Raw genomic sequence first — 20371 nt, 5'->3', positions numbered from 1 at the left:
TCTTATCCTACCCTTCTGATCTTCATTTTTATTTTATTGTAAATTCTGCACTAACCTAATTTTTCTAGACCTTGGGCATACTGCCCTGAGCTAATTTGTTTGCCCGAATTAATTACCAGCAGAGGGTGGCAGTCTCATTTTCATAGAATCCTTCTGTTTTGGAAGAGATGCCTTTTTCTTCCAACAGTCCGTTTTAGGTACTTTGGCAGTGCAAAGGGTGTCTTGACATTTCCATAAAGACATTTAAATGTTACCCTCTCTAAAGAAACAGTTTTAGAATGTGAAATCTTTATTTTTTTTGTTTCCCCAAGGAAGAAAAACATCACCAGCTTAATTATCTCTGTAAAATAACTTCCTCCTTTGCTCTTCATATTGCTAGTGGAAAAAGATGATGATACTGTTTTCAAAAAACAAAAACAATTCTAGAGGATTTCAAGAAATTTGCTTTTGACTTTCATCTGTATAAATAATGCTGCAATTCAGAGGTCAAAGATGCTTATAGGGTTATGTGTTATCCTTGCAAGTTGATTTTTGAAAGATCTGCTGGAAGGGCAAATATGAGCAGAAAAATGCTGCTGGGGGTCGTTGCTCCACACTGAGAAGAAGGCAAAAGGGACTTAACTCTTTAGATGTGTAAGTTCTAAAAATTGTGATAAAAAAATCAGATAATATGAAATCTGTCCTATTAACAGAACTCTAAGTGCCCAGCGCAGTATTGTTAACTACATACTCATTGTTGTATAGCAGAGCTCTGGAACATTTTCATTTTGCATAACTGAAACTCTATATCCATTCAGCTGCAGCTCCCTGTTCCCCCTCTCTGCCCCGGCAACTATCATTCTCTTCTGCCCCTATGAGTCTGACTACTTTAGATTCCACATTTGAGTGGAATCATGAAGGGTTTTTCCTTCTGTGACTGGCTTATTCTACTTAGCACATGGCCTCAGGGGTTCATCCATGTTATAACATATGACAGGATTTCCTTCTTTTTCAAGACTGAAATTTCATTGTGTGTATATATTGTATCACATTTCCTGTACCCATTCATCTGTTGATGCACACTTATGTTGTTTCTGCCTCTTGGCTGTTGGGAAGCATGCCGCAGTGAACATGAGACTGCAAATGTATCTGCAAGATCTTATTTTCAACTCTTTTGAATAAATAACTAGAAGTGAAGTTATAGATACACGGTAATTCTATTTTTCATTTCTGAGGGATCTCTGTATTTTTTTGTATTTTATGTAGCAACTGCAGCCTTTTACATTCCCACTAACAGTGTATGAGAGTTCCCATTTCTCCACATCCTTGACAACACTTGTTATTTTCTGTTTTCGCTTTGTTTTCTTATGGCCAGCTTCACTGGGATGAGGTGATACTTCTTTGTGGTTTTGATTTTCACTTCCCTGATGATTAGTGATGTTGAACACCTTTATGTATACCTGTTGGTATACTTACACAGTTCACCAAAAACAATACCAACTGAATTAAAGACTTAAATCTAAGAACCTGAAACTATAAAACTCCTGAAAGAAAACTTAGGGGAAAACCTTCATAAAATTGATCTCAGCATTGATTTTTGGATATGACACCAAAAGTATAGGCACCAAAAGCAAACATAAGACTATATCAAATTGAATGCTTCTATCCAGCAAAGGAAGCAATCAACAGAGTCAAAGGCAGACTTCAGAGTGGAAGAAACTGTTTGCACACTCTATCTTTAATAAATTGTTAATATCTAAAACTCTTGTAAAAAGAAAGATTTTCTGTTGAATCTAGATCAGAAATCTAAATTCCTGACTTGTGCTATAAGCGATCAGAGAGTAAAGATTCTGGGCTTTCCAAGCCACATGTTTCTGTTGCAGCTACTCAATTTATTATTGTATGAAATCAGCCATAGACAATATATATGTGGATGGGTGTGACTGTGTCTCAATAAAACTTCATTTATAAAAACAGGGATGAATTTGGCCTGTGGACCACAATTTGCTGATTCTTAATCTAGAGCTGGGTTTCTGCATCTGTCTCTGTGACTGTTAAGCTGGGCGAGTTTTTGTTGGGGGCTGTTCTGTGCATCATAGGATGGTTTGCAGGAGCCTTAGACCAGAAGCCAGAAGTGATCCCCTCCTCTCCACCCTTGTGACAACTCAAAATCTCTCCAAACATTGCTGGATATCTTCTGAGGGGCAAAATTGTGGTTGGTTGAGAACTCTGATCTAGATGATTAAAATAATCTGATAAAGGGTGATAGGAAATATTTCTATGAAGCTACAAGAAGCCTGGAGAGATAGAAGAATGGAAATGCATAGGGTATTTGTCTCAGAGAGGTCAAGGTCCCCTTAAAGGAGCCACTATCACTGGCTGAAAGATGGAAAACAATTCAAAAAGGACTGAAGTGGCAACTTACTTGAAAAGTGCTCCATAAATAATGCAAATGTGAGCTTAACCTACTTTAGTGATAGGCACCAAAAACAGAACAATTCAACACATTAGCCTGTGCTAACGGGACATTCTGAGCTCCAGGGCTGGCTCTGAGCTGCTGGAAACAAGCTGGCGGTTCCAGTGCCCACTTGAGCAAGCGTTTATTTTTTCTGCTTATCTGAATTCAGAACCAACACAGGCAGAGTGATTTCTGAAAGTGCTCACATGTTTCTCTTTGTTTGGACAGGGCCAGACAAAAAAAAATGGCCTGGTTTCATCACACATTGGCAGGAACACATGTTTTTAAAAGTTAAAAACAGCCTAACATTCGTGAGTGAATCTCAAAGAATGTTGTCTTCTTGTCCGTTAGAATAAACACCTGTTTTGCAAAACAGAGGAAGAGCCATCTTTCTTGAAAAATCGTTGCTTTCTTTTTCTTCATTGCTGTCATTCTATTTTTAACAGTTAAAAACTTTAAGCACAGAGTACCATATCAAAATTTAGATATTTGTAATTTTAAATAAACAAAGAAACCACCCCACATTTCATCAGGAAGTTCAGTTAAGCCCTTGTTAGCTGAGCTTCATTCCTGACTTGGAAAACAAAGGAACTCGCGGATCCTTTTCTTCTGGAATAAAACTCTCTCTAGCTAGGTCTATTTTTCTAATTGATTGGAGGGAATATGGAGTTCACATCCTTGAAAGGAACTGTTTGGCTGTTCAGTCCTGTACCTAGTGCTTCCTCCTGTGCGATCACAGCAGGAGGTGTGGTTCCATAGCCTATGTCTCCTGGTCACAGTACTGCTTCCCTGGTGGCTCAGATGGTAAAGAATCTCCCTGCAGTGAGGGAGGCCTGGGTTCCATCCCTGGGTCAGGGACGTGACATAACGGGGTCATTTGTGGATCATGACAGTGGTTGGGCTCATGACAAAAAGTGGTAAGAACAGATTCTTCATAACCTTTCTGGAAATTAACATTTCAGTGTATCCCGAGAGACCCGGCTCCTTCAGTCCCATCTATTTGTGCTTCACTTTCCCTTGAACACCCACTGCCTCCCTGGCAGGCTGACCCAGTGTGCGTTTAGATGGTTCTGGTTTGACCTCAGATCTTTCCTTCTGTCCCTCAGGCTATCATGGCCTCTACTGTGAGGAGGAATACGACGAGTGTCTCTCCGCCCCGTGCCTGAATGCTGCCACCTGCAGGGACCTTGTCAACGGCTACGAGTGCGTGTGCCTGGCAGAGTACAAAGGTGAGCATCATGGGGCAGATGTGTGCCGGCGTGGCTCTCCGTGACGTCATGGATTTCTCCACGCATGTGTGTAGACCTCTGACTGGAGCCTGAAACTGTTCTGAGTAAGAATCAAATGCTGGTAGTGGAATGATTTATGGGGGCCAAGGAGAGCAGTGTGCACGTCTCTGGTTTCTTCTTGATAAACTGAAGCATCGCTCTCCTGTCTTCTCCTTCTTCTCGTTCTTCTTCTCTTCTCCTCTCTTATGTAAAAAGCTGAGCTTAAAAAGGAATGTGAAGTGGACTCTCAGGCTCAGGTCAGAAGATGCAGCTGTGGCACCAGGGGAGGAGGGCATCTGCCCTGAAGTGCTCTCCGGGTGAGGAGACAGTGCTGTGCTTTTCAGTGGGAGGAGGCGGGTGTAGTCTCACACGTTGGCAGGAAAAATTCATTCTCGTTAAATGAGTCGTTAAAGGGGAGGCAAGTGTTAGTTCATTTGAGTGAACTTGTGTCAAAGTCACTCTGGAAAAACGGCCGATGTTGATGAAGAGTTTATAACATTCTCAGGTGGTGTTGGTGGTAAAGACTCCTGTTAGTGCAGGAAACTCAAGAGACACAGGTTCAGTCCCTGGGTGGGGAAGATCCCCTGGAGAAGGACATGGCAACCCATTCTAGTATTCTTGCCTCCAGAATTCTTGCCATGGACAGAGGAGCCTGGTGGGCTATAGTCCGTGCGTCATGAAGAGTTGGACACAACTGAGTGACTAACATTGTCACTTTTTTTTTTTTTTAAATAGCATCCAAACCTTGTTCTGCTTCCCTGGTGGCTCAGATGGTAAAGAATCTCCCTGCAATGAGGGAGACCTGGGTTCCATCCCTGGGTCAGGAAGATACCCTGGAGAAGGAAATGGCCACCCATTCCAGTATTCTTGCCTAGAAAATTTCATGGACAGAGGAGCTTGGTGGGTTACAGTGGTCCATGGGTTTGCAAAGAGTTGGATACGACTCAACAGCTAACACACACACAAACCTTGTTCTAAGTCCTTATGTGGGTAAACTCATAAAAAAGACCGGGGACTAACTCAAGAGGATGTAGTGTCAGCCTTCATAAGCCCCTCCACCTTCCTGCCCCATGGGCTCACTGGTCTCAGCCAGCACTGTGTCAGGGGCCTGGCCATCAGCTGCTCTGCATGTGTTTCTCTAAGCCACGACTTCAGCGCTGGTGTAGACTTTTGTAATGCCTTTGAGGGCTCTATTTATATGCATTTCACTTAACCTTTTGCCCACACCACCGCCTGCTTGATAGCATTGATCTGCTAGTGACCTTGCTTTGTAGCTGATGTTGCTTCTCTTTGGATGGACCCACCTTTATTTAGAGGTCTTTCTGGTGAGCCTTGAAGGTTTTTAGGGCACATGGATGAACCTGATCTAGCCCCTGGGTGGAAGGGCTGAAGCTGGACCCCATCTTTGCTGTATGTTTGGCAGATCTGATGTTTTTGCCTGGAGAATCCCAGGGATGGGGGAGCCTGGCGGGCTGCCATCTATGGGTTTGCACAGAGTCGGACACGACTGAAGTGACTTAGCAGCAGCAGCAGCAGCAGCAGCAGCATGATGCCCACTTATAGCTGAACTCTGCCGGCTCCCATGAGGACAGGTGTTCTAGCTTCATCCACATGGATTTAAGTTCTAGGTGGATCTGAGTATCAGGAAATAGGGCATCCTCTCAAGTCTGGAAAGAATAAAAGAGCAGTGAACTTGGAGACCTAGGTAGCTCATCCTCACTGTGCCGTTGGCATACAGATGACCCTGGATAAACCTCTTCAACTGACTTGAGATTGAGAGATTTTGAGATTCTTCAATGACAGCGTTAGTAGTGGCAGATGTGCTTCAAAAATTTAAATCCCAGATTTCTTTAGTTTATGATAGATTTTATAGAGTAAGTTTTATCTTTATAAATGACACAGTTATTAATGGGGTGTACTCCGAATTTGCTTCTTGTGTTCCTGGCTTGGAAGCAGTGCTCATGATATCATGACCAAGAAATAAAAAGTGAAATTGTGTATGATGACCTGCTAGTGACTCCACAAATTCATGGACTGTGAGCCTCACTTTTATTTTTTTAATCCATTTTTCTCAAAGGGTATTCCCAAATTTTGCTGCTTCTCTCGAGCCTTATATTAAATCACTCATTCACCTTCATGGAATGAAAAAGAGCTTATTATTTAGAGACATTTTTAAATTTCCCTAGTTTTCTGCATCCTACAACAGTGGTTCTCAAACTTGAGCATGTGTTAGAATATGCTGGTGAGCCTCCTAGAACATAGTGTTCTGGGCCCCAACCCTTGAGTTCCTGATTCAGTATATCTGGGGTAGGGTCCAATGATTTGAATTTCTGGTAAGTTCTCAGATGATACCGATATGCTGATTCTTGCTGCCCTTTGAAAAGCCCCACCCTACAAACTCATCTGCAATCACAACTGTTCAAATTTGATTGTCCTCCCTATTAACTGTCAAATGCTCCCCATTCTGCTCAAGGCTAATCCTTCCATATATGTTCCTCATTCCACCCCTTCTATTTTTCTGTGACTTTCCTCCATCAGTTACAGATGCCCTGCTATGGATGACTCAAGAGAATAGGGTTGACTTGAGATGACTCAAGATCCTGGAGGGGATCTCAATTACATTTGAGGATGTGGGTTTTCAAGAAAAGGGCACAGTGCCAGGAGCCTTTATGTACCACAGGGTTAGGAGATAGGGTTCTGGGGAGAACAGAGGACTCAAAGACCAGCTGAGCCATAGAGACCCCTCAGCTTATAGAGAGGAAATATGCACCATGGTGTGCTGCACGTGACAAAGGGCTCCCGATCTCATGGATGCTGGCTGTTCTTTAAGAGGACTGCTGGACTTCCTTGGTGGTCCGGTGGTTAAGAATCCACCTGCCAATGCAGGGGACTCAGGTTCCATCCCTGGTCCAGGAAGGTTCCAAATGGAGCAGCTAAGCCCACATGCCACAGCTACTGAAGCCCACGCAATCCAGAGCCTGAGCGCCACAACAAGAGAGGCCACCACACTGCAGCTGCAGAAAGCCCACAGGTGGCAGTGTAGACCGGGTGCAGAAAGCCCACAGGTGGCAGTGTAGACCGGGTGCAGCCAGAAATAAACAAACAAAATAAAACAATCTCTAATTAAAGAAAAAAGAAGATTGCAGTCAGACTGAGCTGGTCCTTGTGTGTACGTGTGAGTGTGTCTATGAGAAAGAGAAATAAAGAGAATGGGCCCCTGCTCACACCTGGAGAACCTTGAAAAACACAAACTGGGAGGCCTCTACCCCTCGTAGACAGGGCTGGCTTGACTGGCCTGTCCAGCACTGGAGGAGAATCTCCAGTATCATCTGTTTCATTGCCAACCTCAAGGCTGGCCAGTCCAGGGAGTCTGTACCGGCAACTCAATGAGGGAAAAAAAACACACAAAATCTAGGAAGGAAAAGCAAAATTGCAGCAAAACCCACAACTCTAAACACTCAAAAAGGGAAGTGAAAAAAGTCAAGTATGCCCCTCAGAATTGAATTTAGGTCTGGAGAAGCAAAAGGAGGAACTATGTCATGATAGAAGTAAAAGTATGAGGAAATGGAAACCGTGAGTGAAAAGACATGAAACATGGAGAAAAGATCCAAGAGATAGTGTTTCATCTGAATGATGGATGGCTGGGGAAGAAGAACACACGGCAATAAAACCAGAAACAAACAGTTTCTAGAAGGAGAAGGCTATGAGATAAATAAAACTGAAATTTTCACAGAGAATTGGCTTACAGAGTGCCAGAGGATTAATGAAGGAGATGATATATAATTTGTGATGTCCTGGTAGAGTTTCCAAATCCAAGAATACAGAGAATATTTTTTGCAAGATTCTCTATAGGGAGTACAAGTTACACACAAAAGAAAGGCAAATCATCATTGAACTGCCCTTGTCTAAAATGAAGCTAAGGGCTTTCCTGGTGGTCCAGTCGTTAAGAAGCTGCCTTCCAATGCAGGAGACATGGGTTCGATCCCTGGTCAGGGACCTAAGATCCCACATGCCTCAGGGTAACTAACCCCTCGTTCTGAAACTACTGAGCCCATGTGCTCTGGAGCCCATGCCCCACAACTTGAGAAGTCTGTGTGCTGTAATGAAGATCCTGTGTGCTGCAACAGGACCTGATGCCACAAAATAAATCAATTAAAAAAAAATAAAATGAGACTAAACAACAGTGAAGAGTGTTTTATATTTTTCAGAGAAAAAGTCTGGTAGTTAAAGGTTCATTTATGTTTGAGGGATAAAGAAAGACATATTCTACACTTAAGGAACCCCATGTACCCTCTTTAAGAAAATTATTTTACAAGGTATACTCATCAAATTGGAACTAAATCAGAACAAAGATAACCGGATAGGGGACAAGAGACAGCAAGAAGAAGGAGCTTGAGCAGACTTCTTTACTTGTGGTGATAAACCCAAATAGATGGCATTCATGTGATTGTAAATACTAATTAATTTAGTGGTAAAGAAAAGTCTCTTGGAAGAATAGACATGCATACTGTCTTAATTATTAATATTATTGCTGCATAGTGAATTATTGTAAGGTAGGGGCTTAATACAATACCCTTTTATTAGCTAACAATTTCCTACGTTCAGGCATGGATTAATGGACTCCTTGTTCAAGGTCTGGTATCCAAAGCTGGAATCAAGATATTGGCTGGGCTGAATGCTCATCTGAGGTTTAAATAGGGAAGGATCAGATTCAGATTCAAAGTCCCCTCAAGTTGTTGGTAGAATTCATATCCTTGTGGCTGGAGAACTGTTGACAGTTTCTTGAACGTGATGAGAGAGAACCTCTGCTGTTTCAAGCCTCTTACTTCAAGAGAGGCCTGAACCCTCTTAAAGCTCTCACCTGGTTAGGGAAGGCCCACCCAAGGTTAACTCTAAGTCAACTGATTAGATTTTTCATCTTCAGACTTTCCTAACCATTGCTGAATGCCATTGGTTAGAAGTTCTCATTCAAGGGGAGGGAATTATACAAGGGTCTGACTCATTGAGGAGGGTCACCCTAGAGTGTGACACCATGTGAGTTGGTGGGTGTTTGGGAATGGTTGGAAGGCACACGGGTGTGTTAGAGATCTCATCTCAATGGGCAGATAAAGTGATTATTTCATTTTGAGGTATTTACAGAGACCTTTAGGTTTGGGTTTAAACAGGCATGTAAACCTTAGCAAAGTAGCAATAAGCGAAAGAACTTCAAAACTTAAGAGTGATGGGCAGGTGTTGAGGTGTGGGGTAGAAGGGATTAAAAGAAAAGCAGAAGGGGCCAATTTATGCCCTCAATCCAGAGGAAGGTCACAAGACCCTGGACCTGTCTTTCCTGTCCCTCTTTGCAGACATTTTTCCCAACATGTATTTACATATGAGAAGTCTGTATAAACTTAGAAAACTACCAGATGAGTGAACATTAGTTCTTAACTAGCACTCACCTCTGCAGTTAGACCTTGGGTAAGTGATATGTTGAGGGGAAGATTGGTCCTTTAATTTCTTACTTTACATATGTGCTTTTTACATGGTGATTTCTAATCTTTTCTGTTTTTAAAAAGTGTAAATAAATGAATATAACTTCCTGAAAAGAATGAGTGCAATAAGGTCAGGCAAGTATAGCTAAGAACATTTTGAAAAAAGAAGGTGTTGAGGGGGAACTTCTGCCAAATGTTGAAACCCATTATAATGCTGCAGTTATTATTGCATTCTCATGTAATGGGTGCGAGAATGGACAGCTAACCAAAACTGAATAATGGCCTAGAAACCCTCATCTGTAATAATATATGACACTTAACAAAGAATTGCTATGAAATGGGAAGGGAATTCTTCCTTAAGAAATGGTGCTAAAAAAAACTGAGTTGCTAGACAGAAAAGAAGAAATGTCCCTGCACACACTTCTAAATAAGTTCTGTGTGAATTAAAAAAAAAACAAAACAAGTCTGACTCTTATTTGACTTTGCATCCTCATCTGCTTACTTCCTCCCTTCTTCCTCTGTCTTTTACAATCAAATTTCCTTAGAGTTTGTACAGACAACACCTCTATTTCCTTTAATTTTCTTTCATGGCCCTTCACAATTTGGATCTCATTCTGCTAAATGGATTTGTGGTTCATTCACTTAGTCCCGTCCAACTCTTTGTGACCCCATGGACTGCAACATTCCAGGCTTCCCTGTCCTTCACCATCTCCCGGAGCTTGCTCAAACTCATATCCATTGAGTCCATGATGCCATCCAACCATCTCATCCTCTGTCACCCCCTTCTCCTCCTGCCCTCAATCTTTCCCAGCATCAGGGTCTTTTCCAATGAGTTGGCTGTTCATATCAGGTGGCAAAAGTACTGGAGCTTCAGCTTCAGCATCAGTCCTTCCAGTGAATAAGCAGAGTTGATTTCCTTTAGGATTGACTGGTTTGATTTCCTTGCTGTCCAGTGACCTAATTAAAGACTGAAATCCCAAAGCTTCCAACTCCATATTCTTGCCCCATCACTCTGTGATCACAGGGTTCCTCATGAAACTCACCTACGTTAGCCTCCACAGCCCTGTTCCTCTCCCCATCCCACCCCCAACCCTAGTCTTCCCTCTGGTCTTTTGGAGAGAATCCTTGTCCTCTGGACACCATGGATGCAGGTTGTCTGCAGGCTTCACTTCTTGGCCCTTTCTCTCTCCTCCTCTTTGCCATCATCCTGTCTTGCGTCTGTATCCACTGACGGAAATACTGATCTCCGAACAGGCATAATTTCTCCTTCCTAAACTTTCAAAGCATTTTCTTGATATTTGGTATGACAGTTATAGTCAGCCTTGTAGTCAGCTCTTTCTGGCTCCAGACTTTCCTTTTCTTGACACTTAATTATAATCTCCTGAATGGCAGTGACTACAAAGGCATTTTTTTTTTTTGGTTGTTGTTAATTAATGTATTTTTTTGGCTATACTGTGTGGCATGTGGAACTTTCCCAACCCAGTATTGAACTCATGAATAAGAGCGGAATCTTAACCACTGGACCACCAGGGAAATCCCTCTTTTTTTCTTTTCTTCTTCTTTTTTTTAAACTTATCATCTGCTCTTGGTATGGTGGCTTACTCAAAGTAAATACTCCATAGCTATCTGTACTTGAATAGAAACTACTGCTTAACACACTAGTAAAATACACCAAAGCAACTTGAGCTTTTTGCCCATAAGTTTCCACTGTGGATTATGAAATTGTTAGAAACAAAATACACGGAGGGACTCAGAGTGATCTCTTTTCAGATATACTGAAAAGCTGATACTTCTTTAAAACTAGTTCACAGCTAATTCACCATGGGACTTTGGTTAGCATTCATCAACCTTATGTTGCCAAAACATCAAGTTACAGACCCACGTTATGTTGAATTATTATTAATAGAAGAACAAATTTAATGGTCAAGATTATACTCACTTGGAATTTTTGGTGACAGAAGTTAGAAAGAAAATACTTCAATTTTTAATAATGAAAATATGATTATGAATAATGAAAATAATTTATGAAAATAAATACTGTTATTTTTGATTTAGAAATTGTTAGCAAGTTTTACTAGTTTTACTTGATTTTTAAATTAATTTTTATTGGAGTAGTGTTGCTTTATAGTGTGTGTTAGTACTGTACAGCCGAGTGAATCAGCCATACATATATGTCTATCCCCCCTCCCTTTTGGATTTCCTTCCCATTTAGGTCACCACAGTACATTAAGTAGATTTCCCTGTGCTAAACCGTAGGTTTTCATTAGTTATCTATTTTATGGAGAAGGCAATGGCACCCGACTCCAGTACTCTTGCCTGGGAAATCCCACGGGCAGAGGAGCCTGGTAGGCTGCAGTCCATGGGGTCGCGAAGAGTCGGACACGACTGGGCGACTTCCCCTTCCCCTCTTCCCTCTATTTTACACATAGTGTCAGTAGTGTACTAGCTCTGTTTAAAATGGTGATATATTCCCTTATTACATCTGATGTGAGGCTACTATAATAATTCTGGAATGAACATATTTATTCATATAGTTTTCATATTTTCTGGATTTTTTTTTTGGAGGGATAGAGTCTCAGAAATAAGTTTATTGGGTTGTGAGTTTGATCACATTGTACCTGGTTGTTGATTTTTAAAGTCCAGAAAAGTGTGTAATTGAAAAGATGAAAACTCTTTCTTTGTTGGCTAGAATTATTTCCTCTGTATAACCAGTGGACGAGAATTTCTGGATTGTATACCTAGCTATTCTCAAGTACTGTGATTGATAGAAAAATGGATAACTCAGGGTTTCTTCCTTTATCAGCTTTTTGTTTAACCAGAAGAACAGACTGAGACTGGCACACACAAGAAATAATGAGGCGAAGGTCGAGGTGTCAGTTGTAATTTCTAAAACAGATTAGAAAAGGTTGAGCTCTATGAGGCTGAAACCCTGGAAAAGTTTTCTTGGAGGAAAGCAGTTTGAATAAAGTAAGATGATGTCTTCAAATGAATAGGAAGTTCCAAGAACACTTCAAGCTAATTTTCTTTACCTGACTTAATTTTCTTAGAGATAAAATAAAGATTTTTCAGTTGTGAAAATATTAATCATGACCAAAAATTATGATGACAACAGAGGTTTATAATTGGAGCACGACTCTTTGAATTTTTGCTCATTTTAATTCTAAAATTAGCTGCTAGAAAGAGCCCTGTTGAAATAAAGATCTCTTCGAAACATTGCCGCTCTATGCCTTAATATAAAAAGTATGATTTTTTATTAGTTTTGACTGATTTACAGTTTATTTTTGCTTGAGACTAAACATAAGTTGTGTAATAGTGCGTGCTGCGTCCCTTGCCAGTGGGTGGTGCGTGCGTCATTCTACAGACTTAGTCTGAAGTGTGGACCTGGTTTTCCCTGACAGAATAGGGTGTTTCTGAGGCAGATTTGGAATGGTGTCTCACTCCTCTGGCAACCCTACCTGTGTATCGGCCAAAGTACACAGACTGTCGCCCCTCCTGGAAGGACAGGATTCTGGTGGTATAGCCATCATTTCTTCCCCGCGGTCTGATACAGCCTCTGCTCTAAAGGACCTCAGAGATACATGGGGGAATCAGACAGCAAAACACATAGGTGGTGATTTAACGCTGAACTCTGGAATCATGGGATCTCCACATGCCCTCAATGTGGCAGAAGAACAGAGTCCTGCCTTGGGAGAGTCAACTTCAGGAGGGAGGGCAAAGGAAAGCGTTACGCTCAGAGGACACAGAATGCCTGACACTCAGTGTTGTGCAAGGGAATGGGGGCCCTGGGGGTGCAGATGAGGGGAACCCAGGGGCCCTGAAGAGCAGAGTTGAAGGGGATGTATCCTGGGCATCTCAGTGGTATTCATGACTCTCTCTTCTCTGCATTTAAGACTTCTAGCTCATAGTGGTTTAGTTCTGACCAACAAACTGAGCAACATGGCACGTGCTTCTTGCAAAGGGCTTAGCGAGGCTCAGCATATAGAAACATGAGTTGGCAAAGTGCTCTCTGGGGCATTTGAGACTGACTTGCTGCGAAGTTATCCTCTTGCTAAGAAGATTAGTTTTTGTCCCATCTTGCTGCCAGAAAACTCTCAATGAACCTCAAGTGACTGAATATCTTATCTTTTGAAAAAGAGAAATAACAAAGGATAAAATCATTGCCCAAACACGCAAAAGATTGAAGTTGCTTATTATCTTTGAGTGTTTTCATCAAATGTATCTTACTGAAGGCTTTTAAAGTTGAGATGCTTAAATATTCAGCCTGGAACATGCTTTTCAGCCTTATTTGAGGAATGTGGTAATTTGTGTGTTAATGTATTAGTTATATGAATACTTTAAGATTAGGTTGCAAATGTATTACTGAAAATCCAGAAAAACATGTCCTTGATTGCTCTTACTTTAGTTCTAATGGATATTTTTGCTCTTAGATTTCAGAACACTTCTGAACTTTGGTGTGGCTGTATTTCCTGTTATAATCGAAAGCCTTGTTTGTCATGTGGTTCCCAGTGATCAGCCTCCTAGGAACTTCTTGTTGTTGTTCAGTTGCTAAGTCATGTCTGACTATTTGCAACCCCATGAACTGCAGCACATCAGGCTTCCCTGAACTTGCAAATATGTGAATTCTTGTTTTTCATAACACTTGGAAGCAGAAAATGCTCTTTTGCATTTTACTGTTTCAGTTCAGCCTGTGCTACTTGGGTATCACTGGAAAGATGAAAATAGAGACTCCTGGGTGAAGAGACTGTACACACTCAAGCAACGAGCAATTACCAGTTTTACGCTTTAATCTCTAGATTAGTTTTTTAAATTAATTAATTATTTGGCTGCACTGGGTCTTCATTACTGCCCATGGGCTTTTCTCTGCCTGCAGCAAACAGGGGCTGCTCTTTGTTGAAGTATGCAGGTTCCTCATTGCAGTGGCTTCTCTTGTGGAACACGGCCTCTAGGTGCGCAGGCTCAGTAGTTGTGGCACGAAGGCTTAGCTGCCCTGCAGCATGTGGAATCTTCCTGGACCAGGGATTGAGCCTGTGTCCCCTGCATTGGCAGGAAGACTCCTAACTACTCAACCACCAGGGAAGTCCAATCTTTAAATCAGTTTGACCTTGTGAGTTTTGGGTTTGTTAAGGATGAGTCAGGGAGGTGCCATCAAGTCTCTGGAGACAGAGAGGGAGCTAGGAGATATTTGGGGGCTGGGAGTACTTCCCACCAGGCATCAGGCAGTGGGCTTGGGGTGGTAGTTGCAGGGAGAAAAGTCAGGCAAAGATATGAAAGGCAGTTTGGAAAAATATTTGGCAGAATATTGTTCACAAGTTGGATATGATGGCAAAGGATAAAAAGAAATGAAAACGCATCCATTCTAAGATACTTTGTTGTTCATTTCTCAGGCTCTAAGTTGTGTCTGACTCTTTGTGACTGCAGCACACCAGGCTTCCCTGTCCTTCACCATCTCCTGGAGTTTGCTGAAACTCATGTCCATTGAGTCGTTGATGCCATCCAACCATCTTATCCTCTGTTGCCCACTTCTCCTCCTGCCCTCAATCTTTTCCCAGCATCAGAGTCTTTTACAAAGAGTTGGCTCTTCACATCAGGTGGCCAAAGGATTGGAGCTTTAGTTTCAGCATCAGTCCTTCCAATGACTATTCAGGATTGATTTCCTTTAGGATGGACTGGTTGGATCTCCTTGCAGTCCAAGGGACTCTCAAGAGTCTTCTCCAACACCACAGTTCAAAAGCATCAGTTTTTTGGTGCTCAGCCTTCTTTATGGTTCAGCTCTCATATCAGTACATGACTACTGGAAAAACCGTAGCTTTGACTATACAGATCTTTGTCAGTTAAGTGATATCTCTGCTTTTTAATATGCTGTCTAAGTTTGTCACAGCTCTTTTTCCAAGGAACAAGCACCTTTTAATTTCATGTCTGTAATCACTGTCTGCAGTGATTTTGGAGCCCAAGAAAATAAATTCTGTCACTGTGTCCATTCTTTCCCCCATCTATTTGTCATGAAGTGACAGGACTGAATGCCTTGATCTTAACTTTTTGAATGTTGAGTTTTAAGGCTTTTCCCTCTCCTCTTCCACCTTCATCAAGAGGCTCTTTAGTTCCTCTTCCGTTTACCAGGCTCCAATAAATCATTAGTGTGACTACAGATAGGGAGTTCTGTTTTCTTTTTCTCTTGCATTCCATGCCCCACTCCCATCCCATTTCCTGAACCTTGCTTCTTAAGACATTGAAAATTAGAAAAGAAAGGAGAGAAAAAAGTCCCAGCAAGAATAATTTCAGTGTCAACATGAGTCACTGGGTGTGGCAGTCTTTTGTACAATCTGAGTGAAGTAAGGAAGTGGAAATTAAATAAATATCCTTTTATTATTTGATTTATGCTTATATTTTCTTGAGACTGTCAGAAAGGATAAGTGTATCATTATATACTTTCTTACACAGAATATAATTTATCTTCCTCTCCAAAGAGGAGGGGAACAAAGAAAGAGATTAGTCTATTCATCTATCTGACCTTCCGGTGAAATACCAGAAATTCTACCTTTCAAAGAGCATTGGATTTTTAAAGTTCTTTTTAAAAATAAAATTATGAAAATGCTATATAGTCATTGTGAAAAATTCTAACAATGTAGAGATGTACAAAGTGACATTCAAAGTAATTCATTTTTCTCTCAGTTCAGCTTCAAGCCTCTGCATATATACATATACACGTAGACTACTTTTTAACAACAATGGGAGCTGTTTTTGTTATAAAGACTGTTTTTCAGTGCCTCTTTTGTTTGTTGTTGAATGGGTGCAGAGCTCCATAGACTGTTGTATATTTCCACGGCAGTTGAAGCTCCATCTCATGAACTGTTCAGCGAGCACAGGATCACATTCAAGTGACCATCATCACTGGGTCCCTCCCCACCAGCTTGGTGACCTTGCATTTGGATATTTGTCTCCTAGTGTTGACTCGAGGATCACCTTATACATAAAGCACAGCAGAAGGGTCTGGAACACAGTATGTGTGCAGCATGTTGCCTTTCTGTTGGTGAGCTGGTTTGATCTTTGGGGATGAAGTCTAAGGACCTCCTCTCCCCGGCAGTTTTCCAAAACTACAACTGGAGCTCGTTTAAATATCTGACTCCAAATCTTTACCTTCAGGATACTGTTTATCAGTTATATTGACATTTTTTGTAGACTGTCTGGCTACGTTCTGTTTCTTTTGGAGACTTAGAAAGCATGTGTCACTGATAAATTTTATCTTTCAATGTTTTAACTTTTTGTTGCCCAGACTTTGGGGTGTGGGGTCAGAGAAAATACAGAGAAGACTTTATGATGGGACTTATGATCAGGTACTGAATTTGTTATTTTCTAGTAAGGTGTGTTTTTACGGCTTAAAGTCAAGGGTGGGCTTTCCTGGTGCCTCAGTGGTAAAGAATTCACCTGCCAAAGCAGGAGATGTGGGTTTGATCCCTAGGTTGGGAAGATCCCCTGGAGAAGGAAATGGCAATTCACTCCAGTATTCTTGCCTGGAGCATTCCATGGACAGAGGAGCCTAATGGGCTATAGTCCATAGAGTCGCAAAGAATCGGACATGACTTAAGTGACTAAACAACAGCAAAAGTCAAGGGTGGGCACATGAATACATTTACATGTGTGCACACATGCGTGTACATGCACACATACATGCACCCCTCTGGGAATCAGCCTTCACACTGTTCAAATCTATTCAAACACTTTCCTTTCAAAGGCTATGGGAACTGGAGACCTTAGCAAGTTACCCTTTTTGCATCTGTGTCTCTGCAGGAATCCACTGTGAATCCTACAAGGACCCATGCGCTAATGTCAGCTGTCTGAACGGAGGCACCTGTGACAGCGAAGGTCTCAATGGCACCTGTGTCTGCGCACCAGGATTTACAGGCAAGTGAGACAGAAGCTGAGTTTTCAAATTACTGCAGAATCCCTGAGATTGCAGCTGTGAAGAAAACCCAGAAACCTCTATGCATACATTATTGCAAAATATGAATTGCACTGCAGAAGGTAAGCAGGGATCGCTTGGATGGAGACCTGTTTTAAAACAATTTACTGTGTTGTCATTAAGTGAGGCTCTTAGGAGATCAGCATTTGGTTCAAAGACTTTGCTGAGACTGTCCTTGCTGTGTACGTTTTCTGACCTGTAGCTTTGAAACGTGAGACATGAGCCATTACACTCACACCTGATAAAATGTCAGTGCTGATGGAGGTGAGAAGGAGAATGGAAGGGTCAAATGTGTCTTCTGCAGCAACTGCATTCCACCACCAGGTTTATTTCTATCAAAAGATACGGCAGTGTCTGGATTTACTTATTTATTTTAATTGAAGGATAGTTACTACCTTGTGATGGTTTTTGCCATACATCAATATGACTCAATCAGTGTGAATCGGCCACAGGCATACATGTGTCCCTTCCATCCTGAACCCCCCTCGCACCTCCCTCCCCACCCCATCCCTCCAGCTTGTCCCAGAGCACCGGCTTTGGGTGCCCTGTATCATACATCAAGCTCCCACTGGTTATCTGCTTTGCATATGGTAAGGTATATGTTTCAGTGCTAGTCTCTGAAATCATCCCACTGAGTCCAAAAGTCTGCTCTTTATGTCTGCGTCTCTTTTACTGCCCTACGCATTTGAGTCAGTTCTAGTGAGGTGGGTGAACCTAGAGCCTCTTATACAGAGTGAAGTAAGTCAGAAAGAGAAAGGCAAATATCGTATATTAACATCTGGATTTTGCATAATGGAGAGATGGTGAGGGCGGTTAGGGGGAGATCTTGAATTAGTAATGAAGGTGAGGACAAGAGAGGTGTGGGCAGAGGGAGTGGATGGGGGAGAAAACATCTGATGGAAGAACAGGTGGGGAGGACAGGGCTGGGTTCAAGAGGAGCCTCAGAGGCTCCTGGGCTCTGAGTGGGAAAAGTCACTGTGGGCAAGCCGAACGAGCCTAACAAGAGCCCTTTGAAGTCACCCCTCAAAGATCTAGGGGGTTGTAAACACCCCAACAGATGTGGAATGTCATATGCATGTGTAAATACTGAGGGGGAAGTTCTTAAATTTTCATCACATTCTCAAAAGAAATTAGGAACCCCTTGGGTCGTGGAGATGCCATCCTTCACTTTGTTAACTGAGCACAGGAGTGCGGAGATGTAGAACGCAGGTCAGGTCTCTGTTTTGAGCACTTGCTCAGCCAACAATAGCGTCAGGGTCACGCTGGCTTGCAGGTTGGGAAAGGTTAATATACAGGGGGCAGACAGAAGAAGGTGGGCACTGAAGTTTCTGGAAATACGTTATCATTGGCTGGAGAGTGCCTTGCATGCTCACTTCTCCCTGCTAAGCCACAGTGGCCACCTCCCCAACCCTGAAGAATTCCACGGAGCCTGGACCCCCAGTCCATCCCTGGGGAGCCTCATTTGTGCTTCTGGGAAAGATGCCAACAGTCAAGATCAGGAGGAGCGACCTCTGATCTTCCTTCTGCTTATCTGTGTCATATCCTTTGTTTTCCTTTTGGCTTTTCCTGGGACTAGGAAGTGGGCTCACTCAGAAAATTATCTGCAGGTGGTTTTGTTTCTGACCGGTTTATAAACACGCAAGGACATTTGTTCTCATCAATAAATGCAAAGATAATATTGGGGATTGCACAGTTGCACTCATCTCACATGCTAGTAAAGTAATGCTCAAAATTCTCCAAGCCAGGCTTCAGCAATACGTGAACCGTGAACTCCCTGATGTTCAAGCTGGTTTTAGAAAAGGCAGAGGAACCAGAGATCAAATTGCCAACATCCGCTGGATCACGGGAAAAGCAAGAGAGTTCCAGAAAAACATCTATTTCTGCGTTATTGATTATGCCAAAGCCTTTGACTGTGTGGATCACGATAAACTGTGGAAAATTCTGAAAGAGATGGGAATACCAGACCACCTGACCTGCCTCTTGAGAAATCTGTATGCAGGTCAGGAAGCAACAGTTAGAACTGGACATGGAACAACAGACTGGTTCCAAATAGAAAAAGGAGTATGTTGAGGCTGTATATTGTCACCCTGCTTATTTAACTTCTGTGCAGAGTACATCATAAGAAACGCTGGACTGGAAGAAACACAAGCTGGAATCAGGATTGCCGGGAGAAATATCAATAACCTCAGATATGCAGATGACATCACCCTTATGGCAGAAAGTGAAGAGGAACTAGAAAGCCTCTTGATGAAAGTGAAAGAGGAGAGTGAAAAAGTAGGCTTAAAGCTCAACATTTAGAAAACGAAGATCATGGCATCCGGTCCCATCATTTCATGGGAAAAAGATGGGGAAACAGTGGAAACAGTGTCAGACTTTATTTTTGGGGGCTCCAAAATCACTGCGGATGGTGACTGCAGCCATGAAATTAAAAGACGCTTACTCCTTGGAAGAAAAGTTATGACCAACCTAGATAGTAGATTCAAAAGCAGAGACATTACTTTGCCGACTAAGGTCCATCTAGTCAAGGCTATGGTTTTTCCTGTGGTCATGTATGGATGTGAGAGTTGGACTGTGAAGAAGGCTGAGCGCCGAAGAATTGATGCTTTTGAACTGTGGTGTTGGAGAAGACTCTTGAGAGTCCCTTGGACTGCAAGGAGATCCAACCAGTCCATCCTGAAGGAGATCAGCCCTGGGATTTCTTTGGAAGGAATGATGCTGAAGCTGAAACTCCAGTCCTTTGGCCACCTCATGCGAAGAGTTGACTCACTGGCAAAGACTCTGATGCTGGGAGGGATTGGGGGCAGGAGGAGAAGGGGACGACTGAGGATGAGATGGCTGGATGGCATCACGGACTTGATGGACGTGAATCTGAGTGAGCCCCGGGAGATGGTGATGGACAGGGAGACCTGGCGTGCTGTGATTCATGGGATCGCAAAGAGTCGGACACGACTGAACGACTGAACTGAACTGAATATTGGGGAAGCATTCCATTTCCCCCCCACCCCAGACATTTGTATCCCAAAAATAATAAAAAGCTTGGAAGAAAAATGAGAAAATATAGTGCCATAGAGGGAAAAAAAAAACCAAACAAACCCACCGCTTGAAACTGTGCTACTAGGAGACAGCCATTGTTAACATTTTGTTACATATATCCAGGGGTTTTCCTGAAGGTCTGTTTGTGTTTAAGATACAGTGTGTAGTGTAAATGCATTTGTGCGTGCCTGCTAAGTTGCATCAG

General features: G+C 42.3%; 1 protein-coding gene across 1 annotated transcript in view; it reads left to right on the top strand.

Moving 5' to 3' along the window:
• The window catches only part of DNER (delta/notch like EGF repeat containing), a 374690-nt gene that overhangs the window by 317933 nt on the left and 36386 nt on the right, over positions 1–20371 (top strand). The window contains exons 9-10 of the mRNA XM_052662658.1: positions 3544–3666; positions 16962–17075. Coding sequence (XP_052518618.1) covers positions 3544–3666; positions 16962–17075 — 237 coding nt within the window. The remainder of the gene's footprint in view (positions 1–3543; positions 3667–16961; positions 17076–20371) is intronic.

Source organism: Budorcas taxicolor, chromosome 2 (assembly GCF_023091745.1).
Source record: "Budorcas taxicolor isolate Tak-1 chromosome 2, Takin1.1, whole genome shotgun sequence".
NCBI lineage: Eukaryota > Metazoa > Chordata > Mammalia > Artiodactyla > Bovidae > Budorcas > Budorcas taxicolor.
Note: the sequence above shows the minus strand (reverse complement) of the source record. Positions and strands in the feature narration are given on the sequence as shown.